The 24,426-nt window shown below is 46.2% G+C and overlaps 1 protein-coding gene across 9 annotated transcripts in view; it reads left to right on the forward strand.

The window, feature by feature from the left end:
- RAPGEF1 (Rap guanine nucleotide exchange factor 1) overlaps positions 1 to 24,426 on the forward strand; it is a 132,111-nt gene that overhangs the window by 103,235 nt on the left and 4,450 nt on the right. For 4 of the 9 annotated variants that reach the window (XM_050926608.1, XM_050926609.1, XM_050926610.1 and 1 more), the window contains 14 exons: positions 3,469 to 3,750; positions 5,402 to 5,494; positions 7,445 to 7,533; positions 8,860 to 8,968; positions 11,280 to 11,355; positions 15,440 to 15,524; positions 17,582 to 17,674; positions 18,702 to 18,887; positions 19,994 to 20,078; positions 20,296 to 20,390; positions 21,761 to 21,839; positions 21,986 to 22,087; positions 22,213 to 22,310; positions 23,840 to 23,968. In XM_050926608.1, the coding sequence (XP_050782565.1) occupies positions 3,469 to 3,750; positions 5,402 to 5,494; positions 7,445 to 7,533; positions 8,860 to 8,968; positions 11,280 to 11,355; positions 15,440 to 15,524; positions 17,582 to 17,674; positions 18,702 to 18,887; positions 19,994 to 20,078; positions 20,296 to 20,390; positions 21,761 to 21,839; positions 21,986 to 22,087; positions 22,213 to 22,310; positions 23,840 to 23,968 (1,601 nt within the window). The remainder of the gene's footprint in view (positions 1 to 3,468; positions 3,751 to 5,401; positions 5,495 to 7,444; positions 7,534 to 8,859; positions 8,969 to 11,279; positions 11,356 to 15,439; positions 15,525 to 17,581; positions 17,675 to 18,701; positions 18,888 to 19,993; positions 20,079 to 20,295; positions 20,391 to 21,760; positions 21,840 to 21,985; positions 22,088 to 22,212; positions 22,311 to 23,839; positions 23,969 to 24,426) is intronic. The other 5 variants (XM_050926614.1, XM_050926615.1, XM_050926617.1 and 2 more) reach the window with 2 other exon arrangements.

Raw genomic sequence — 24,426 nt, forward strand, 5'->3', positions numbered from 1 at the left:
TCCCTGACGCTGTTTAAGAAGGCAGCAAGCCGATCCCTCATATCAAAAAGGTTGAGAAACTCTGTGGCAGACTTAGATCAGGTCTGAGCTAAACCTGCCAGTTTTGTCAAGTACAGTAAAAGCTGTTTTATCGGCACTTCACCAACCGGAAAGCTCTATAGACCAGCATTTCTGATCTTTGTTGAAATTCTGGTTTATAGTCCGGTTGAGGCCGGCAGGGGTTTGGGGCACAGGAGGGGGTGTGAAGCGTGGGCTCTGGGAGAGAGTTTGGGTGCAGGGGAAGGGACTTGGGGTGCTGGATCTGGGGGCTGCTCGCCTCGGGCGGCTCCGCACAAGTGGCAGTCTGTCCCGGCTGTTCCTAGGCAGAGGTGCCGCAGGCGGCTCTGCATGCTTCCCCCGCCCCGCCCTGAGTGCTAGCTTCGCAGCTCCCATTGGCTGGGGGAAACAGCCAGTGGGAGCTGTGGGGGAGGCACCTGCGGGTGGAGGCAGCACACAGGGCCGCCTGACGCACCTCCACCTAGGAGCAGCCGGGAGAGGTCACCGCTTGCAGGAAGTCGCCCGAGGTGAGCAGCCCCCAGATCCAGCACCCCACACTCCCTCCTGTGCCCCAACCTGCTGCTCCAAGCCCCCTCCCACACCCAAATTCCCTCCCTCTTAGTTAACCGGCATTTTTCACTTACCAGCACACCCCATACCCCCAAAGCTGGATAAAACAGCTTTTACTGTACTATGAAAGTTTTGCTCTGGCCAAAATGGATTAGATTTATGCTACCAATTTCCTTACACTTGCGACCTAAATCAACTCTGGAGCTCCTCTCCAAAGATGAAATGCTAGTTCATAAACCCCCTCTGCTGTAGAAACAAATGAGTCTGATTTTGAGTTCAGCGTTGTCTAGTAATTAGAGCAGAGCGATCGAAGGGCAGGAGGCCTGGCTTCTATTCCCAGCCCTACCGCTAACTTTCTCTGTGAGCCTGGTCAAGCCATTTAGGTCCTCTTTGTGCTCAGTCTCCCAGTCTGTTTAATGAGAGGGAACAACTACCTTTTGCAAAACTCTTTGAAATCCTCAGATGAAATGTATTATGTAAGTGCAAAGTTATATATATTGTATAGTGTATAAATCTCTTGTCCCCTGTAGCAGCAGGAAGTCCATCCTGCAGAACGCTCCCTAGGAGGATAAAGATAGGTTAGTAGGGACACAGGTCATGTTTGAGATGAAGATTTGGTTTAATTGGAGCAGATAAATTCCATTGTTGTGACCACAATGTTAAAAGTGCAGCTGAGCTGCCTTTTATTGTAGGTATTTGGTAGCTAGTCCACGCTCCCCATTCACATTGCTCCCCTTCCTAACTGAGGACTAGCCTGGACCATGTGGCATTATCCGAATACTAACACTAGTGAGATCATGAAATATCAGGGAGACAGGGCAGGCAGAATCAGTCTGCTGAGCCAGAATGGTGTCATGAGCCTGGAGTCTTCCTAGGGATTTAGCGTTTTGTGCCAGGCAAGTGAAAACGAATAAAAGTGGAGCCTTTATGCAAACAGTTGAAAGTAAATATAGAGATTAGACCTGTCAGCATTACTAAGGCCACACCAAAAGTTGACAGTCTCCCCAGAGCCAGCCCTGCTCATCTGTAAAGAAATGGACAGGAAGGGAGAATAGCAGGCCCTGGAGCTGGACTCCTCTTAGCTACACGCATGTGGGAAAGATCTGCTTTTTTATTTTTTTTGGTCTAGTCTTTTTAGCTCTGTTTCCAAAGCACCCCCCTGTATTCCTGTCTGTGGTGTCCTGTCTTGCGATTCAGTCTAGGCTCTGGAAACAGAGAGAGAGACTAGCTCAGGCTCCACACACAACACAAGAAGGGGAAACTACTTCAGGAGTAAGGTAAAATCTAGCTACTGACCTTTTCATTTTGTTTCATTATCACTTTATAGTGGTAACGCTTTAATACTCAGACCCTGACCTGAGGCATGTCTTGATTTCTCCTTGATTTAGATTTTACTGCCATTGTACATTTAAATATTTCCAAGATGAAAAATAAAGCTAAGGACTGAAACATACGCATCCAAATGCTGTCACTCTGCTTCAGGTGACGGACTTCGTTTTTATGATCTGTTCATGCCTCATCTATTATTTTGAGAGATCACTCCCCCCCCGCCCCTTTCTCGTAATGTAGCAGCATTTCTATCCAGCATGGTTTCAGCAAATCATAGCAAAGTACTCTGCTTATGCAGTGCATTCAAGTCCATCATCAGCAAGATGTACAACAGCTTCTCCCAAGCTTATTGGATGACTTGATTCTTCCTTCAGGCTTCTTGGCTACATTCCTGTGCATATTTTAAAATACGCCAGTAACCATCAGATTTAGCCTCATTTAAATTCCTGCTTTTGAGTCATCCTGACTGCACTCCTCACCAGTAACAAAGGTAGTGATATGTGAGGGTTTTCTTGTAGCTCTCTTGGCATGGTGTACTCCCTCCACCTTACTCCCATTCAGTACTGTCTGGGTAGGAGTCTGAAAGCAATAGGGTGACCAGATAGCAAGTGTGAAAAATCAGGATGGGGGGTGGGGCATGTAATAGGAGCCTATATAGGAAAAAGCCTCAAATATTGGGACTGTTCCTATAAAATTGGGACATCTGGTCACCCTAGAAAGCAAGGACGTGTGGCACAACAGTGTTTCATATAGACTGTGTATTTCCTTTCATCTCATCTGCAGTAGACTCTGAGAGCCAATGAATGAGAGTTGGTTTTATTGTAGAGTTCATTGCTCCTCAGGGCAATTAGCACTTCTCAAGTGGAAAGGAATAATGGCATCTGTGATTGTAATTTAACCTATCTTTCAGCATAACTTTGAAGACAATGTTTAGACGTTCTCCTCTGTGTTCTGCGTGGTTCTAGATCTACGGAGCAGAATTTTCACAATAGCTGTTAAATTATATAGTTGAGGCAAACAGCCTCTTAAGTATATGTCCAATGGAAACCCATTGAAAAAGTAATATACACACAGAATACTTCTCTCTGTCTAGGTACTTATAACTCTCTCATCATCATGGTATCTGTATGCCTGTGTGTGTCTTCACCGGCTCACGTGATTAGCAGGGTGCAGCTTTTGTCATTATTTGTACAAAAATAGCCAGAATCTCCCTTTCCAGCAATGACCAAAGGCCTCCATTTGTCCCCTTTCCCTGTCTTCAGTAAGATGAGCAGCCTGCTAATCTAAAAGGAACATGCCTTACCTAGAGAAAATCTGGCAGATGTCTCAGTTAGCGATTCCAGCTCTTGTATGTAGATGATAAAATAATGCTGTTTCCGTTTAGTTTTGCCTCTCAACGAAGAGGTGCCTTTGTTAGAAATACCTTGTGCTGTCACTGCTAAACTACTGTTAATCTAATTACTTTTTCTTTTGTCTGTCTCTTTATTTTCCCCATCCTCCTTGTTTTTGCGTTGTTCATTTTGCATCCTGTAGTACAAATCTGTGTTTAGGTCCTACTCACAGGACTTTGTGCCTCACAACCAAGCTTGCATTCCTCCTTTTCTTTCTTCTACCTCCTCTTCTTCCTCCACCCCGCCTTTTCCACCTGTCCATCAATCTCAGAGCTCTCACCTAGCGGTGCCAACCACAGCCAGCCAGTCACCAAGCACTGTGGATGTGCCAAACTCCTCTTCTCAGGAGAGCAGCTTTAACGAGAATGCTCCTGTCTGCCTTCCTTCTGAAACCTCTTTCACTGATTCTCTCCAGACATCTTCGGTGAGAATATCCAAAGAGATAATGCACCTTAACCCAAGGATGTGTTTTTAAAGAACTATCACTTGTTTTAATACACATATTCACTTACCCCAGGTGTGTGCTAAAGCAATTTTCTGTGTGTGTGTAGACAGAGAGATCGTTTAATATAAAAGTGAAGCTCACAAGTAGTGAGAGAAACAGGCAGGTTGGAAACTCTCCCTAAATATTAAACTGATGGTGACAGAGAGAGGTAAAGAAATAGTTGTAGCTGCCTAGGAGTGTTGTGGTGTGACTTTGAAGAAAGGAGGGAGAGACAGAGCATTTTAAAAAAAATCTATTTAAGACAGTAGTTCTTGACCTCTGGTTCATACACACTCTGGTTACTAGAACTTCGGGCTTTTGTGACTGCTACTCTAGGCTTCCCACCCCTGCCTTAATGATGAGCCTCTGGACTGGGCCTCAGTGCGTTATAACTGCTTACTGTCCTCTCTGATCTGCAACAGATTTGGGGGCCTCTCTAAACCCCTTTCTGACTGCAGACGCCTGAGCTCCATTGCTGATTAGCGTGCACACTGTTGAATGGGCAGCATCAGGCAGTGGTTGGCTGAGCCAGAGGTATTGGTCTGATCTGTTTGGACAATGGTATCAGTTTGGGCAGCACTAGTTTAAGGTTCCAGTTCTGTTAACCTTGTGGAGGCTTGTGCGTGGCAGCTACATTTTTAAACTAAGCAGTTCTTTCACTTACCCGTAAAGACTAGAATTCAAGAGTTTCTGTTCCCCACAAAAAGCTGAGATCAGGCACTTTAGTGGTTTGACAAAACAACGAGGACTTGTGGCATCTTAGAGACTAACAAATTTATTTGGGCATAAACATTCGTGGGCTTAGTCTTTAAGGTGCCACAAGTACTCCTTGTTGTTTTTGATGATACAGACTAACACGGCTACCACTCTGAAACCTGTTTGGTGGTTCTGACTGTAGGGGGAGCACCTTCCTAAATGCAGGGTTTGTCAAGTAAGCAAAGGAGAAATTGCTTTTCGGATTCTTCAGTCCTAACTACACTGTTGCATTTTCCTTGTGAGACCTTCCTACAACACAGTCCGTCCTCCCCGCCCCACCCCCAATGTGGTTTTGTCTTGCATTCGTAGGTATGGTCTGAGCTGTGTTTCCAATGACATTTCCAAGCTATGCTAAAATCCTGTGCTATATGGAATGCTTTGGGAACGCAGTCTGGTCTTATCTACGCTGCAAGATCAAGCCATGATTACTGTGGCAGGTCCCATTGTGGTGTTTTTGTTTTAAACTATAACTTTGAAGTCTGCATTTGCATTTGGCTGCACACTATGATCTCCAACAGTTGGCTTCCATGGTGGCTCTCACATACCATTCCATGCTGCTCTCCTGCTGCTGATTGCCATACCTCTTGGCCTTCTGGATAGTCCTTGTGAAGTGGGAAATAGCAATTATCTCAGTGAAAGTACAGAGCCAGAAGACAGTTGTGGCAGTCTTCCATTGGTGCAAAAGGAAAGGTTCCCAGCCCAAGTGCCAGTGGGTGGGGAGAGATCTTTTCTTGCCAGAGCATGGGCCAGGCATATTCACTTGCACATGTTGTTAGGGTTAAGTGCTGGGCGCGGGGGCACCATGACACATTTCCTTTCATCCTGTCTCCCATAGAGTGAAAACGCCAGTGAGGAGGCTGGTGAGGGTGAATACGTCAATCTGTATTCCTCTAGCCAAAGCAACGGGGAACTCCCTCACTCTGAAGGAGTAAGTAAACTGGAAGGGGCTGCTTGGTGCATGCTGAGTTCATGCAGCGCATAACATGCTTTTTATAAGTCTCTCCTGCATATTGTGGTGCTTCTGTGTTTTGCTGAACGCAGTGCTTTGGTGGTGGGCCATTCTGCTTGTCTGGTTTGTTTTTCTCTCTAGAGGGGAATCTCAGTTTGGATGGAGAGCAGATGATGCTTGCTTGGCTTCAGAGATTTTGGGTGAACGTTTTTAAGAACATAGTGGTTGCTTTTCCTTTAAAGCTGCTTCATTGTGCTCTGCAGTTTGTTTAGGGCTGTGTGCATGAGGGCTGGGTTTTTTGGTTTTGTTTTGTTTTTTCCTGAAAGGTACAAGTCTTGACTTGTGCAACATCTTTGGCACTGCCAGTTCTTTGCTAATACTCTTAACTGCTTTGGCTTTTTAAAATCAATTTTGTGTTTATAAAATACCATCCTTTTTCATCACCGTTGGGACACAAAGTAAGTGATTAATATAGTCTATTAACCCTTTCCTCCTCCTCTGCTCAGGGCTCATCTTAGTTGTTTCCTACAAGAGACAGGGTAAATCATATCACAGAGGGTATCATCTTCATAGGCGTGGGAACTAGGGGTGTGGGGGTTGCTGCAGAATCCTCAGGTTTTACGCGGGGATCCATTTCTGGCCCTGTGCCTGGGGTCCCAGTTGCCGGCCCCATGTCCAGGGTCCTGGCTGCCAGCCTCAGCCCCTTACCCTTGTCCATGTCCCCCAATTCCCGGAGTCAGCTCTAGGAGGCATAGACAGGTAAGGGGGGGATGCAGCACCCCTACTATAAAAAATGTTCCAGTGCCACTGATCATCTTCCTGTTACATTGTAGAAAATAGCGAAGGAAAAGATCTGTGAAGTTCTGTCTTGTCCACTCCTCTGCCCAAGTGGGATTGTTCCCTGGAATATACGATCTAGCACTTATTCCTATCTAGTTTTAAACATCTCAAGTAACGAGGCTCCTAACACTTCCCTTCTGTCTGCACCTCTGACAATCAGGCAATTCCCCCTCCTCATTCATCTCATCCAGCTAGTTCTTAACAGTGAAATAAGACTTCATAACATTTCTCTCTATACGTAACTTAGCACAACTTTGCAGATACATAAAAATCCCAGGCTTGACAGTAACATTTCTAGGGTGATTCTGATTTTTAGAAAGGTGGTTTGAATCCTCTCAGGTTGATATGTTGAACCTCCAAGGATCACTCAGCATAGTGCTAAATAGCTCTCAACTACAGCACTGTAAACTTAATAATCCCATTTACCTTTCATAGCTATTTTCCTCCTTAATAAATGGCTAATTTAAGGTGTATCCTTATTTGCTTTGAACTGTATACCTGCTATTATATGCCTTATGTTCAGATTGCTTTTTTTTAAATAAAAAAACCAACACATTAGCATCATTTCCACAGCAGTTGATCATCATTGCATAACCTCATCTGATGGGAGAGATGAGGAAGGAAGGGTAGTTTACATCCACATATTATGACAGGTGGGATTTGGGGGACTGTAACTAGGAAGGAATTAGAAGAGGAAGAGGAGTTGCAGTGAAAAGTTTAGAGCTATCTTGCAGAGTGCATTTAATTCAGCAGAAGTGAAGTACATGTCAACTGCAAGGGCTGATGAAAATGTCTGGGAGGAAGGTTAAGATCCAGGTCAACAGCTGACTTGTGTTTTGTAACTATCAGCATAATTTCACAACCTTAAAAGCAAACAAAAATAATTACATTAAAGTCTCCAGAGATGCTCCCAAATTTCCTGGCTAATTAACATCTGTTTTTTCCTGGCATTTGCCATTATTTGCATCAATATTTAATCCCTCCATAGGAATTTACAGTAAAGGGCCTTTAGAGGCAGCAAGATTGTGAGTGTGGGATGACCAGTGATTGCAGGATCCCATAATGATCAAAAGCTTCTTTCTCTTCTAGGAATCTCCTGCCATCAAAGACGGCCACCCCAAAGACTCCACTTCGCACAGCAGCAGCACTGGGAAGGAAAGCAGAGATGGTGGTGAGAGGTGGGCCTGACCTGAAATTACAGCTCCCTCTGCCCCACAAAACAGCAATGCCTGAGCAGTGCTATTCTAGTCCTGCCCACTGCCAAACAAGCCACATGTTCGTGTTCTGCCTTCAGCAAACTTGGTGGTGTCAAGATTTTTAGCCTATTACATTAGACAGTCTCATGAGAAACAAAATCCCACCTAACAAGGAAAATCAGGCTGCGCAGGGTGATTTAACAAACCCACAGTGCTTGATGCAGCCTCTACGTAGGAGCAGCTGTGCTGGATCAGACAGTCAGCCCAGTCCTGTCTCCTGTCTTGACAGTGTCCAGTCCTAGCTACTTCTGAGGAAAGGTGCAAGAAATCCTGTATTAGGCAGTAACAGAATTACCTACCTAAAGGAAGTTTCTTCCTGACCTTGTTAGTTAGAGATTAGCCCATGCCCAGAAGCAGGAAGGTTTATATCCCTTCCAGGCACTGCATTATTTTGAAATCCTCATTCTAAATAATCAAAGAGGCAACACACACACACACACACACACAGTTTTTTGTCTCTGTCTCAAGGAAGTTGACAGTTACTTTTAAGGGTTTTAATCATTGCAATGAAGGAAGCAACACAACTCCTCTCATACTAAGCTTAGTGTCTGATGAAAATACAGACTACGACATGGTGGTCAAACCCTGGAGTAGAGGTGTCTCTGAAGGATTCGCACATAGTATTATAGGAAGCCAAGCAGGGGGAATCTGTACAAGACATAACAAGAGTACCTCCCCTTGGAGCTAGGGGAGTAGCTGTATAACTCAGGAAGAGAAACAGTTAGAACGTCTGTCGTGTCTTCCAACAGAGAGAGATCTTGTCGTCTCAGCCCTCTGCCAGCAGAACAGATTATGAACTAACTTAAAGAGAGACTCCAGCCATGGATGGTCTATTTTCCGACATCAATAAGTTTGCAGAATCATTTGGCTCCCTGGTTCTCATGTTGTAATAACATGAGGGATGATGTTGCAGACAATGCATGGAGACGCTGAAGTGTGCAGTCATGCATGCTGTAGTTAAATTCTATTTAATAGCCAGAAAACTGGCTGGACAAGCGCTCTGTTCCTGAAGATTTCATTTATCAGCCTCAGTCTTTCTTCTTTCCCAGGGATGCAAGAAGCTGTAGTATTAGTACCAGACATGCAGATTTGTTTGCAAGGGGTGTCTCTGCCTTTGAGAGTTTCAGACTTCCTGTATTATCTGGGCCATTTAATGAAGGCCTGGACTCTGTGCGCTCAGTGTGACCTGGATCTCTGCTTCTCCATCTATATGATTAATGATCGTGATGGTCTTTTGCTCTCTCCCAGGCAACAAAAGTCACCAGATGCTTTGGAATCATCACTAGAGGAGGAGGTAGATGAGCTGACCCTGATTGATCACAATGAAATTATGGCTCGGCTGACACTGAAGCAGGAGGTAGGTGCCTGGAAAAGTCACTTTCATGCTTCTTGGTTTGTGCTTTAATGAAATCTGGTTGACCATGAGTGCAGAGAAAGAGAATCAAACAGCCCCCTCTGTGCAAGCTAAGAGGAAAAACTGGTTTGCAGAAGCAACAAGGTGCAGCTTTTTGTGTGTAAATTGTGCGGAAAGCAGATGAGACACCAGTCTGGAAAGGAAGCATCGGCATCAGACCGTGAGTTCATTAACAAAGCACAAGCCATCTCGTTGAACACCAGCACGTTCTTGCATCTTCCACCTCTTCAGCCTGTACCAGCATCTGAAATGCAACAGCGGAGATTCCAAGGGCTTGTCTGTGCTGGACCCCAGTGCAGGCTATAAGGTATGAATTGCAGAGCGCACCAAAATGTTGCATTCTAACTGCCCCATATGGATGATGCTGGCATGAATGAAAAGGTACCTAGTTCGCATTAACATAGTTCTGTTTGACAGAGGACTACGTTTACATGAACCTAGGTACCATATTAATGCAAACTAAGTACGTTTTCATTCATGCCATCAGCATCCACCTGAGGCAGTTAGAATGCACCATTTTTGTGCTCTCTGCAGTTCCTAACTGGATAGCCTGCAGTGCAGGTCAATGTAGACGCAGCCTATGATAAATTTAGTGATTGAACATGGGTGTGTAGTCAGGTTGATTAGTTGCTGTATTTCTAAGGGCTGGTCTACACTGGAGGAAGGATCGATCTAAGATACGCAACTTCAGCAAGTCGAAGTATCTTAGTGCGACTTACCTGGCGGTCCTCACAGCGGCAAGTCGACTGCCGCAGCTCCCCCATTGACTCTGCTTACTCCTGCCAAGGTGGAGTACGGGCATTGATTCGGGGATCGATTACTACCCACTGATCCAGTGGGTAGTGTAGACATGGCCTCTGTGTGAATGGAGGTTTAGCATATGGATGAGTCTCCAGCAGGAAGTTGCACTAAGTGTATTTAGTTTCTGAATTGCTAAATGGCTTCAGAAGTGCAAACCAACTACTCAGCAAAATAGCTGTTCCTGCACTTGAGAAACAACTTGGTTCTGGGTGCATTGACAGACATCTACACTTGGTTGCTGATATTCCAAACAAAGCTGTTTCTGATGTAGGGCTCGAGGGAACATACAAGGCCTTTGAAGCTTTCAGACTGTCAAGGGAAAACAGAAACAATATATCATTTACTGGCACTTACAGGAGTGTTCTTTGGACCGCCAAGATCTGCAGGAGAGCCGGAAGCTATTATTCATTCTTTAAGTGGTATTTCATAAGCCTTGCCAGAAGTTCACCTGAAAAATCACATCTTAGGCACGGTTGCTCCATGTCTGTAAATCAGGAGTATTTCCAGTACTTTTTATACTGGAGTAGCAAAGATATAGCGCAGGGGAGCCAGGTAGTATTCCAGTCTCCTCCCTGCAGAAATATTCCATGTAAAGCCCTTAAGAATGATTAAGTTTTATATAATGTTAGTAGTGTGCTACTCCTGGACGTACAACAGAGGGAGAGGCTGTTTGGTATGTTGGTGAGGCGCGGGACTGGAAGCTGGGACATCTGAGTTCTGTTCCCAGCACATGGACTTAGTTGAGGATAGCAGCAATCAGGTGACATCTAACCAAGTAGTTCCAGATTATAGGATTCGCATGCTCTATTTGCAGTTTTTCAAACTAGACATTCTAGAGCTTTGACATTCTAGAGACTGAAGCACCTTCTTTTAAGTTTGGAGATGTGTTTTCCCTCTCTTTTTCTCTCTCCTTTATCATCCCATTCCTCACCACACGCACCTGGGAAATTAAACACACCCAATTATTAACTGTGCAAACGGATGCTGTATTAAATATTCACAAGAGAGGACATGTCAAAGTTAAGATTGAATGTGCAGCTTTCACTCTACGCCTTTTCATCATAAAGCATACAAACTGGCTCTGATGTATGATCACATGCTATTGCTTCTCCTTAATAGCCGTTGGAATGATCAGCAGTGAGCAGCACAAAATATTTCTCTTCCGTATGCTCACAGGCAAAGCGTTTAGCTTTCGCTGCACTTCCCAGCCTGGCCGAAGGAGTGAGTGACCCAGACTGCAAGTCAAAACTGAGTCTCTCGGTATGGCAGGCGGAACACTTCCACTAAATCACAGGATTGGCCTGGCACTCGACACCTTGTCCCAGCTCATGCTTTGCTGTGTGAGTTGCAAGAAATGTACGAGCTAGTGCTGCATTTTAGGCACTAAGGAATTAGGCCATGCTGAAAGGGGGCTTGGTCTCCTGTGCATAACATGTTTCTCTTCTCATTGCAGGGCGATGATGGGCCAGATGTTCGTGGCGGATCCGGGGATATCTTGCTAGTCCATGCGACTGAGACTGACAGGAAAGGTACAGTGAATGGAATGGAGCAAGCTGGGGGTCTGCAGCTTGGTGTGGCTTTTTTCTGGTTATGCTACGAACCTCTGTAGTGTTGCCTGTCAACTGTGTTACCGTATGCAGACGTGGACAAAATGGGGAGGACTGCATTAATGTTGCAGAGGGGATTGTGTTGATCTTTGGTGAAACAGAGCTAAGCTGGATAAGCTCTTGTACCGTTCAATTCAGCAGCAATGATTTTTTTAACTCTTCCGTGTCCAGAGTCTAGCTCTGCAGAGCGAGGCATACCAATGCAAACGAATGCCACCATTGCCTTGGCATCACTCTACCTGCAAACAAATGTCCTTGGGCTAGGGAAGAGTAATTGTGAATGGCACCTTGTGCCATTGATTCAATTTTCAAAGTGACACTTGTGCTCTGTAACCTATTGACTTCAGTTTAATGTTGGGGTGGGAATGGCTTGAGTGAACTTAGCATTGAAGTGAGTAATATCACTGGATTGAGCCAAACACATTGGGTGAGCTGTCCCAGTAGTGTTCTATCAGTGCATCTCAAATTCAACTGGAGCATCCTTCCTGGTCCAGCCCTGATCCTCTTATGCATGGGTAACCAATTATGCCAACTCGAGTGGTGATTTGTCATCATGTATAAAAGTGAGAGGTGGATGGAGAGGTTCTTTCATTTATTTGGATTTTTCAGCACAGAATCTCATAATGTTAACACTTAGCATATTTTTAAGCAGTGAGCGCTCAAATTTTAACCATTCTATTCGCTACTCTAATTATAACGATAATATTAATTGAACTATCCAGTTAAACCCCCAAATCCAGCTCCCCAAACATCAACCCTCCCTCCCCAAGCCCTGTGAATAAAGATGGGCTTTGCAGCATTTCCAAAGAGTGAACGTGAGACATTTACGCTGGTGTAAACCGAGGAAGTTCTCCTGGATTGCCAGCCAGATACGCTCACCCACTGAGCCACTCAGCCCTCATATTTGATCATTTTAAAGAGGAATATATTTCATTTTCAAATTCACCCTGTTTCGTTCTGTAGCATTAGGCATTTGAGACTGCTAGCCAGCCCCCTGCAGCCAGCCAGGACATACTTACCGCTACAGAAATATTCCTGACCTTTCCTGAAGCGTAGGAGAAAACGGTGAAGGTGGAATGGGTTGTTTATCAGCTGCAGTTTAGCATTGCTCTTTCTTGGTGCAGCAGCCTCTTAGAAGTAGCCTCTTCCACCGAGTTTCTGTTTTTGGAGAGCTAATTTCTAGAGGGATGTAGGTGAACAACTTGTGTGAAAATGATGATTACTGTATGCATCGAGGAAAGGCCATGAAGAGCCTGGTACACTTCTCAGGGACGCAGATCACTGTGTGTTTTAGACATGCAGTAGCCTCTCCTGTTAACAGTTATCCCTGCATCAATAGGGAGAAGTGGGAGGGGGAGAGAGATGTGTAGTATGTTTCTTACAATAGTTGGCAAACTCACCCCTGCATGCTGTGCCAAGTTGTTGATGCAAGTTAAAACAGAGGAATTTATGCTATGCTAACCCAGTGTTTAGGAGACTGAGAGGGTTAATGAATTAAATTTACGATAAGAAGAATTCAGGGCTTGTAAATCTATCAGCTGAACTGCAGAAAGAGGTATGGTTAAGAGGCTTTCCTTTAAAGATGAATTTCCTAGCAGGTCTGGGTGCCAGAGCACACCAGCCATATTACCTCACAATGCCTTTTGAATGGATGGGAAACCCGAATAAATCTAACTCCACTCCCTGTTGCTGCTCCTTGTCCATTTAGGTTTGAGTAGCAGAGCTAAGTGGAAGAAGGGATAAAAGAAGACTTGTGGTCTTTAGGAATAAAACCTGGACCAGCTAAGTGTCCATGGCTGTGCACGCCCGCTGCAAATGCAGGATTACAGCTGAACAAGGCACACAGCTCACCTCTGACATGACCACCCATCCACCCTGCTTTAGAGATTATATCAGATCATCTTTAACTAAAAGATAGCAGCTCTCTGCTGATGTAGGAGCAGCAGTAAGGAGCTTTCTGTGTCAGGTTACTGCCAAATGAAATGCTGCAGACCGATCGGAGTGATTGTCATGCTTCCACTCCCCCCAACCCTTGTACAAAGCAATGGATTGACATTAGTGTTCAGGAACTTTGGGGGTGATGTGCCTGGTTTGAGGGAAACTTGGCATGTGCAGGTGCTGTGGAAGTTTTCTCACGCATCTCTGCTAATACACCTCCACCCTGGCCTAAACCCCCTAATGAACCTCTTGTAATGACCAGTCCTTCTCCCCAAGATCTGCCAATGTATTTCAGTCCTAACGTGCAACCTCTTTTTCCTGTCGCAGCTTCTCTGGAACAGAAGTGATCAGTCAGGCCAGAATGCGAGGGTTTGGGCTGAGACTGCCAAACTCATTTCACCTGTGTTCATAGAAGGACTAGCCTCCACTGTTACCACTTTCTCCCAGATGAAGTGATGCCATCATTCCATGCTTAACTTTATAGATGCATCTCTCACTCTCATGTTCAAATTCCATCTCCTGCTCCCATGACTGTAGACAAAGCCAGTGGTATCCTGTTGTGGAGATGGCTTGGCATAGCACAGGGGTCAGCAACCTTTCAGAATTGGTGTGCTGAGTCCTCATTTATTCACTCTGATTTAAGGTTTTGTGTGCCAGTAATGCATTTTAACGTTTTTAGAAGGTCTCTTTCTCTAAGTCTATAATATATAACTAAACTATTGTTGTATGTAAATTAAATAAGGTTTTTAAAATGTTCAAGATTAAATTAAAATGCAGAGCCCCTCAGACCAGTGGCCAGGACCCATGCAGTGTTAGTGCCACTGAAAATCAGCTCGCGTGCTGCCTTCGGCACCCATGCCATAGGTTGCCTACCCCTGGCATAGCGGCATATTATATGCTCTCATGCACCCCTTAATGGCCAATATTTGCAGTGGTATTAACTTTTTCCCTTGTTGGAAATAGTCTTACTTTTTGCACACTCTGCAAAATCAGCAGTAATGCTGTGAAAGTGGCCCTAAGGACCCATTGCCAGGGGTCTTATTGTACTTTTGTTTGACCTACTATTAAAGACCCTCTTCTCCGAGATAGATGATTTTTGCTGATCCTCTAGGTGATTGCTCTAAGCAAATCTCAGTGTGTTACAGACAAGAGTCAGACCAACAGGGTAGAGCGGGAGTGGACAAACTATGGCCTGCAGGCCAGATCCAGCCTGTCAGGGCTTTGGATCTGGCCTGCGGGATTGCCACCCCCATGGTGCTGTGGGGCTAAGGCAGGCTCTCTGCCTGCTCTGTCTCTGCACCACTCCTGGAAGCGGCTGGCACCACATCCCTGCAGCCCCTGGGGAAGAGGGGGACAGAGGGCTCCCTTGTCCTTGCTGGCAGACACCATGCCCCGCAACTCCCATTGTCCAGGAACAGGGAACTGTGGCCAGTGGGAGCTTCGGGGAAGCTACCCACAGCCCTCCCCCAGTGGCTGCAGGGACGTGGTGCTGGCCACTTCCCAGAGCAGCGTGGGGCCAGGACACGGACAGAGCTTCCCTTAGCCCCTCTGTGCGCTGCTGCCACCCTGGAGCCACTCAAGATAAGCGGCGCTGGGCCAGAGCCCAGACCCCAAACACTTCCTGCACCCTACACCCCAACCCCCTGCCCTGAGCCCCCTTGTACGCCTCGCACCCCTCCTATGCACCAACCCCTTGCCCTGAGCACCTTCCTGAACACCGCACCCCCTCCCACACTCCCTCCTGCACCCCAACCCGCTGCCCCAGTCCTACATTCATGACCCTGCATGCAATTCTCCCAACCAGATGTGGCCCTCGGGCAAAAAGTTTGCCCACCCCTGGGGTAGAGGGAACTTTGCTATTGCTCCTGTGCATTAGGTCCACCTGCTGGCAAGAAATAATACTGCAGTGTTTCTGCAAAGCTGGATATTAATTTTTTCTTGCAGAAGTTTGCCTCCATATTACCTTTTTTTTTCCTTTTGTAAAGACACAATAAAGGTAGTATTCAGTATAGAGCATGCTTCCTTCTGAAGACACAATTGACAGAGGTTTTATTGCCTTCCTCTTTAGATCTGGTGCTGTACTGTGAAGCCTTTTTGACAACGTACAGAACATTCATTACCCCTGAAGAGCTCATCAAGAAGCTGCAGTACAGATATCCTTCCAAAAGCGTGACACTCTTGACCCCGCCAAGGCTCAGAGCACTGTACTCAACACTTCATAGACAGGATGGGAAATGGCCTAATCTAAAGCATGCTGGCAAAGCAGTCCACAATATAGTCAAGCCCACATGGGTGGCACACGCCCTATTAGCTTCGAGGCAGGAATTCATAGTTTACAGCACAATCTCTTCACGTCAGTGCAAATCAAATAGCATACTCCATGGGACAAATCAAGGCAAACATGATTTATTGGTCTTGAGCGCAAGAGAGAGGGCCAGGAATGCCCGGGTTCTAATCCCAGCTCTGAATCACTGCTTGGCTTTGCGCAAGTCCATCACCTGTCTGTGCCACAGCTTCACCATTTGTACAATGGGGATAAATTTACCAACCTCTTAACGTATGTCTGGACAACGCTGAGAGGTGCAGTTCCCAGCATGGGTAAACATACACAAGCTAGTGTGTTAAATGTAGCAGTGTGGCTGTGGTCACAGAGGCAGGGGTTTGGGCTAGCCACCTGACTGCAATCTCGCCTGACTCCCTGCGTACTTAGTTACTGCTGCAGCCATACAGCTGTATTTAGCGTGCTAGCTTGAGCAGAGGTAGCATGTTTATGTTGACCTGAGCTGGGAATCACCCTTCACAGCTGCTCCTCAGCTGTACCCAGAGAGGTGATGTGTGGATTGATGATCCTGCAGTTACTGGTGAGAGTTAAACTCTGTCAGGATTTAGACCTCCCTTCTGCCACACAAGAATGCAGCGCATCAGAGAAGGTCGTCTTCACACTATGGTTCTGAGCTGTGCTGTTGGTACCGGTCTCATGGGTCTAGCCCTTTACCTGCTGACAGAAGCATCGGTGATGATGTACAGAGGTTGTTCCTTGAATGTTACATCTAGAATTCCCTTCCCTTGGATTCCGTCCCATAATTCCCTCTGTTGCTACAGGGACTGAGGATCTGCACTTTAAAAACACACAATGTAAATGTCTCACGGGTTTTAGTCTTGCGGCTGCACATCAGGGCCTGGTGTCGTGCTGTCCAGTGTTGCAGCTCATCACTGCCATCTTCAGCGGAGATGATGGTCCCGATGCTACTGCTTTGGCTAATGGACACTGGACACAGAACCTCTCGTGTAGAGATCAGCAGTGAAATGCTCGCTTTTAGGAGGTGCTGGAAATTCAGAGCCATAATCTGGAGATCTACGCTCCAGACCTTTTTATTGTTGTTGTTTTAAGTTCATCTTAGTTGGTGGTTGTCTTCTCCTCTCACCCCTCCCTTCCCAGCCCAACTGTCTGGTTGAAGTAGTCTTTTCAATCCATGTTGGTCCTCCATACATTCCCCCCCCCCCCCCCCCCAGTAACCACTGCAGCCATCACCCTGCTGGCTTTGAACTGGGCAGGACTCTTTAGGTCAATCAACTCTCCTCAACAACCAGTGTTGTCTGCAAGTGACCGGAAACACCTCTGACATCTACCTGCTGATAGAATGAGAGACTGGGTTGAGCCTTCAGCTCTGTGCTGTTACAAGAGAGACCAGATGCCACAGTGAGACCAAGGGGAGTGACAATAACTTGTTGGACTGGCAGTTGACTCAGTTGTCACCTTAGAGATGATGGTTTCAGGGTGCACCACCTCTCCCCTTTGTTAATGCACCCACCGAGTGGTCTGAACCCCTCCCTGCTACATGCAGCCTATACTGCTCAGTCGACCACCTTTAGTATTTCATGTCCCTCCTAGAAATTGAGTGCTGGTCTCAGTCATGGCAAAAACTGGGGGAGAGGCAGATAGCTCAGTGGTTTGAGCATTGGCCTGCTAAACCCAGGGTTGTGAGTTCAATCCTTGAGGGGGCCATTTGGGGAACTGGGGTAAAAATCTGGGGATTGGTCCTGCTTTGAGCAGGGGGTTGGACTAGATGATCTCCTGAGGTCCCTTCCAACCCTGATATTCTGTGATTCTATGAAAAAGTGATCCTGGTGGGAAACCTATTGGGGCACTCCTCAGACAAGCAAACATTGGCCTGGCTGAACTGAGTTAATTCTTTAACTTGTGGCCAACATATGAGAAGTTCTGTCACTTCCCAGACACGTTTAAGAAGCGAGTCAGCAAGAACACATTCTTCGTGCTGGTGAGAGTGGTGGATGAGCTGTGGTGAGCTTGCCTCCTGCTTTGTTTGGGGGCCTGGGTGGGAGGTAATAAAAATGTAAATCATATGTGTGGGGGAGACCTGAAACTTCCTTCCCCAGATCAGAGAGACTGCTGCAGGGCTGGATACTTGGGGTCTTGGCTGGGAAATGCAAGTTTTCAGGGTGCCTTCTCTGGGTCTTCCTTATGACTTCAAAAATAAACTATCTGAAGGGGAATCTTTGAAAGAAAGGAAAAATTGGTCAGAGGGTAACTGGAATGGCCTGGATTCAGTTACGCTTGTGGGGAAAGGAATTGGATTGTGTGCTAAGCTGACTGTCCTAGATCCGAGTCTGAGGCAGAACACTAAATGCATTGATTTCTAGGGACATCCCTAATGACAAGTCACTGCAGTTATCTCGGCTGTCTTAGTGTCTGAGCTGGGGCCTTGTTGTGCTTCCAGGCAAGAGTCCCTGGTTTGAGAGTGACTTGGGACTTTGGTCCATTAGGGAGATGAGGGAGGCGGGAAAGATTACTGAGGTGACCCACAGTGTACTCCAGGGAGGAGTGCAGCATGAGATGCTATTGAGCAGTCCCCAGTAGCCAGCTGTAGGTGCTTCAGTCTCCTCAGAAAAGCTGGTTGTCATAGCAGCAGCTGCAACAGAGTGAGTGTGTAGATGAGAAGGCTAGCCCATTGTGTCAAGAGCTGTTGAGATAGCACATCAGGAATAGCTACCCAGAACTGCCAGATTGGGGAAGTTTAGGATGCTGTGTTGAGAGACTAGTACATTCTAATTGAGGGATGATGTCCTTTTGTGGACACAGGGGTGAAGATAACCTTACTCAGGTGCCTGGAAGTCAGAGCTGCAAAATAAAGTTTTTCAGTGCTCAGTTCCATGGGGGAAGCTCACCCTAATTTTGATTTCTGAATTTTGTCCTAATTTCTCATGATAAAAGAGGAGAAGTCCTTAATACAGGCTCTAGGTAAATAGGGAATGTCATCTTTAATGTCTCGTCTCTGACATGTGCTCTGGGTTTTCCGTCTATGTCTCAGCTTAGTGGAGTTGACGGAAGAGATTCTAAAGCTGTTGATGGACTTGGTGTTCCGGCTAGTCTGCAATGGAGAGCTCAGCCTCGCTAGAGTGCTACGCAAAAATATTCTGGATAAAGTGGATCAGAAGAAAATGCTGAGATACGCCAACTCAATCAAACCTCTAGCAGCCCGAGGGGTGGCAGCCAGGTGAGGCAGCCTGCACCTAATCAAACTTTGGTCCTGTTTGTGGGACGTGCATCTGCCTGTTAATGCACGCTGAGCAGGGCAGTGTCAGAGAGTTTGCTTTGTGCTCTGGTTTTGCAGTGAAATGCTTTTCCTGACCTTTCTTTATTTATCTGTCCCTACCCATCTCTGTCAAGTCTTGCTTTCTAAGGCACGTGTTTCATACAGCTCCACGAGTTACCCTTGAATGCTGGTGAGGCATATACACAGTGTTTATGCCCCATGGGCAAAGCAGTAACCTCTGCAGAGCTCCTCATCTCCAGGAGCCCTGTGAATGCTGACATACACTGAGACTTCAGCCAACGACATCCATCCCTTAGTTATGCAAAGGACGAGACACAAGGAAAAGTCACTGGCAAACTCGTGGAATGAAGCATGAGAAACAGATTTTAAAAATCCTTGTAGCAAAGGCTTTGAGGCAAAACATAGAATTTGTCTGTCTCAGGCATAGGGCACTCCAAGCACCCATCCTGAGCCTGATGATGCTCTGGTAAGCTTCTCAGAGCAGAGATCTGTCATTCTGACTTTGATCCCCTGTCGTCTTGTATAAATGATGAGCAGCACTCGTCACCTCTAGATCTGGAGAGGAGAAAGTGGCATGTTGTTTAGACTTAGAGAGTTGGTGTGCAGAGCTCCCCCAGTTGATATTTTTATCAAGATCGTTACATATGCATGATAAAGAAAAATAGAGAGGAAAAGGTCAAGCAGTTGACATGGGAGCCTGATATTGAAATGGTGCTAATGCCACAAGTGATTTGGGCATAGAGTGTTTTCTTTTCCTCTGCCGGCAAAGTCTAATTTTAAAAAATTCTGGTGCTGATTCTCCTCTCTATTACACCCGTTTGATGGTAGTGTGACTCCAGTGGCCTTAGTGGAGTTATGGTGCAGCACAGCTGATGTAGAGAGGTGAAGAATTGGGCCTCTAGTTCTCTCTTCCATTGCTGTTCATGAGATAAAATTAGAGTACCTATTTTAATCCCTCATTCCTCTTTCCAGAGTCAATATTCTAAAGGAAAGAAAGTCAGTCATGGTTTCATTAGCTTTTTCCTTTCCTTCCTTGTCTCTCACAGGCCCGGGACCTTGCATGATTTCCATAGTCATGAAATAGCTGAGCAGCTGACCCTCTTAGATGCCGAGCTCTTCTACAAGATAGAGGTACAGACACAAGATTAGGGGCTGGGGCAGCGGGTGGGAGAGGTTTTAACAAATGCTCTGATGCTGTTCTCTAACAGCTCTTAGGCATACACCTGTTGTCGTTGTAGAAGAAAGCCAGGTTTTTGTCAGGGGAGGGCTGTAAATCATGGGGATGACAGGGAGTCCAAAGACAGATGTTTTATTTTAACTCATGATTTATTCTTCTCTTTCCCGCCAGATCCCAGAAGTTTTGCTTTGGGCAAAAGAGCAAAATGAGGAGAAGAGTCCCAACCTGACACAGTTCACTGAGCACTTTAATAACATGTCCTACTGGTAAGGAGATTAGAGCAACAGCCACTGTACAGAACTTAACCTCTAATGCAGTGGCCACTCCCCCACTGAACACAAGTGGCACCTTTTTAATTTTACTCACCTGGGAGCAGGAAAAAAAAAGGCACCACCTGCTGTGGCACTTTTATTGATGGGGCGGCATTTTGGCAGTGGGACCTTGACTTGCTTTGGGTGTCTTCGGTGGCACTGAAGCTTCATCGCCAAAATGCTGCTGAAGACCTGCGGAGCAAGTGAAGGTCCCGCCGCCAAGGTGCTGCCTAAGACCTGGAGCACTGCCCAGTCAGTAAAAGCACCGCAGCGGGCTGTGCCTTTTTTTTCCCACTTCCCTTCTTCCCTCCACCTGGTTATGCCATTGCTCTCATGTCCCTGGAGCCCAGGAAAGCTCTCTTGAGCTGTGCTACCAGGCTGGGGCTGCTTGTTTCCATGGTTTTGTCTTGTGGTATATTGCTGGGCAGTTTCAATTCCTCCTGGGACTAGACCCAGGACATTCTGAAAAGAATCCTGTGTGACAGAAAAATGAAACCTTATGGTCTTCTGGAGGCAGCTGCATCTCCAGGCTTTATCGCAAATAACACCAAGACCCTTCAGACACACACCTTGATACATCTGTGCACATGTGCATTTCCCTGCCTCAAATCAAAGTCAGTACAGAAATGAGGAGGCCCTTTCAAATAAACAGTCTGGTAAAGGATGAAAACTGCAGCTGAAAACTGGCCTCTTGGGTAAATTGATCCCTTAGTTGTTCACATGTCCTGTGTAACAAATCAAAAGAGAATGGTGCCTCCTTTAAGTGCAGTTAGATCCATTAAGATGTTAAGCAGATCCACTTTGCATGCATGAATGATAGAATTCTTCCACACCGGTCCATTTCAACAGCAACAGGAGGGGAAATAGCTCAGTGGTTTAAGCATTGGCCTGCTATTCCCAGGGTTGAGAGTTCAATCCTTGAGGGGGCCATTTAGGGATCTGGGCAAAAATCTATCTGGGGATTGGTCCTCCTTTGAGCAGCGAGTTGGACTAGATGACCTCCTAAGGTCCCTTCCAACCCTGACATTCTATGATTTCTATGATAAGATGCTAGCCCAATAACATTCACTATGGGAAATAACTTCTCTCTCTCTGCATGAGAGCTTCCTTCTAATTTGGGTAACTTCAAACTCTGGCATTTTTGTGAATTTAAATATTTGCTTGTGCTCTGTAGAGAAGAAACAGGACAGGAAAGCGTGAACTTTTCAGCCTCATTGATAGGTCCCTGATGGATAGTAGCCACTCAAGTGAAGCAGCAGGTGCCAGATCAGAATCCAACTTGAGGGCTAAGTCATTCTTCCTGTTTTTTTTGTCCATTCTCACAGGGTCCGTTCGATAATTATGCTACAAGAGAAACCACAAGACAGAGAGAGGCTGCTCCTTAAATTTATAAAGATTATGAAGGTAACAGCTCATTGCTTACAATTCTCACACATGATGTTCAGTGAGCCTGCGTGCTGGAATGTGGGACATTCCATTAGGGGTAGCACTGTCAGTTTCCAGAGTGTCTTCCACGTCTCTAGAGTCACTGGTTTTCTCCCTCTTTACAGCACTTACGAAAGCTGAATAATTTTAACTCCTATCTGGCCATTCTTTCTGCACTGGATTCAGCACCCATCCGAAGGCTGGAGTGGCAGAAACAGACATCGGAGGTGAGGAAAGCAAGAGATTGAGCCCTTGCTCTGCTCTGTTATGGTCTTTGGGAATGTGATTTCTTTAAGTCCATGCACCCTTGTTTGCACTAGGAATTCGACGTATGTGTGTTATGTCCCACTAGGGCCTGGCAGAGTACTGCACACTCATCGACAGCTCCTCGTCCTTCCGTGCCTACCGAGCAGCTCTGGCAGAGGTGGAGCCTCCCTGCATACCTTACTTGTGAGTATCTGTCCTCCTGGGGGTCACTGGTTTGTCTCCTCTCGCTTGGGGTGTCTCTTCACTCAGATCCCCGGCAGCCTACACTCAGCTGTGCATTCACTTTTCACTTCAGAATGTGGGACAACCCGACATGAAGGGTGCAGGATACAACTCTTGTTGCAAGCCTTCCATGTTCTAAAACTTGAGGAGGAAAATGCTTCCCATTCCTAGGCATCCAATAACTTAGGTTCAAGCCAGAGTGATTATGTACCAGTTCCCTGTGACGTTCCCTGCTTTGCAGTCCCACGGCTTTCTCAAATGTGCGCCACTTTGTACCTGGGCATTTCAGGCTCTGGATTTCTGTTGGGACTGCAGTACCAGTACTGGAGCAGTTCATCACTTGGTTGGAAATGGCAATGATGCCTGGTCCTAATACTGTTTTCCCGCCGGCCCTGTGCCTGTGCACTCCCAATGTAACATGGCTTTGGATTTCCTGAGCCACTTTTATCTGAAGATCCCAAAGTACTTTACAAACGTTAATTAACAAAATCTCTCGGCTCCCTGTGCCTTCGGCAAATGAGGAAATTGAGGCACAAATGCAAATCAGTGAAGGCGAGTGGAAATCAAGGAGTTTGAACTCTCAGAACAGACCACTAGACTAGACTTCCTTTCAAGGTTGTGTGTAGAAAAAGAGGAGTTTCTCCATGAGATGTTAGAAGTTCGTGCATTTCCCATCTCATGAGGCTAAGCTGATTCAGAGCTGCCCATGTGCCAGGCCTGTCACTGCATACTGGAAGTGTTGGTAAATTAGAAATCCTCTTTGCAAACAAGCATCCCTTTTGTCTTTTTTCAAAGGTGGGATTAAAGTTCTCACCTTTCACTGCAGGGATCCTGCAGTCTGGATGCCAGATTTACCAAGGGTTTATATAGGCTTTACCAGCATAAGCTCAGCCTGCCCTAGGTCCCCAGTGGTGGAAAGCTTGTTGGCGAAGAGAGTGCGGAGGCACAAAGTAGCCAATCTGTTCAGAATCATTGGAGAATGAGACAGCCCCAAAAGGTGGATGGAAAACGTGATTCCCCTGGGTGGCTCTAGCCCACAGGGAACCCAGCAAAATGGAAAGCTCTCGTACTTTGCAGAAAACTTGAGGGAGTCTGAAACCGCTACTCTTTGTCTCCTCTTCCAGGGATGATGCCAGTCAGCACTTCTTGTGCCAACTTTATTTAGTCTGCTCCCAGCTTTCAGATGCATTGAAGTAATTAATTTTTCTCGGGTGCAGAAACTGGTCCCCAGTATCACTGGTTTAAGCATTAACGCTTCATCTGTAGGATCCCACCTCTGCACCCATGATGCCAGGAGCTTTGAGCCAATGCACCTTTGAAAGGACTGACTTCCTCTGATTTCAAACGCAGGAGCTAACCGTGGCAGCAGCACTGAGCATTTGGGTTGATTTTTATTTGCCTTTCAGCTGGCTCTGAAGTGCTTGTGACTAACCTGGAGCTCTGTGCTTGTCTTCCCTCCTCCCTGCATGCTCCACCCTTCTCTCTTCCAGAGGGCTGATTCTGCAGGACTTGACGTTTGTTCACCTGGGAAACCCAGATTACATTGATAGCAAAGTGAACTTTTCCAAACGCTGGCAACAGTTTAACATCCTGGACAGCATGAGGTGCTTCCAACAAATGTAAGTATAGTCATCTGCCTGGCCTACGGCAGTGAGCAGGGACTCCGAGCTGCCTTTGAGGTGTTCTAACACCGCGTTGGGACTCGGCATGGGGAATGCAAACGGTGCAGTGCTGCTGCAGCAAAGAGGAAACCTGGCTAGGAGAATGTAGGTATTATAAAGGCAGGGGTTTATAGGACAGACTTTGAGAATCCTAGAGATGACAGAAGAACTGTTGGGTTGCTTTTAGTCTCATTCTTTTGAATTCAGCTATGATCCCTACAGTACGTTTGCCTAGTACATTATCTAGCCTTGTTTTAAATGTCCCATGCAGGGAGCCTTCCATCTCTTCTTTTGTCTGCTGTGATTTATTCTTTATTGGGTGGATGGTAATTGCCAGGATTATTGTTCTTTCCATTTGTAAAGATCAGTACCACATTTGCCTCTTTTTTCCACCAATATACTGGTATCTTCAAGTA

The sequence above is a fragment of the Gopherus flavomarginatus genome, chromosome 17 (genome assembly GCF_025201925.1).
Source record: "Gopherus flavomarginatus isolate rGopFla2 chromosome 17, rGopFla2.mat.asm, whole genome shotgun sequence".
Lineage (NCBI taxonomy): Eukaryota > Metazoa > Chordata > Testudines > Testudinidae > Gopherus > Gopherus flavomarginatus.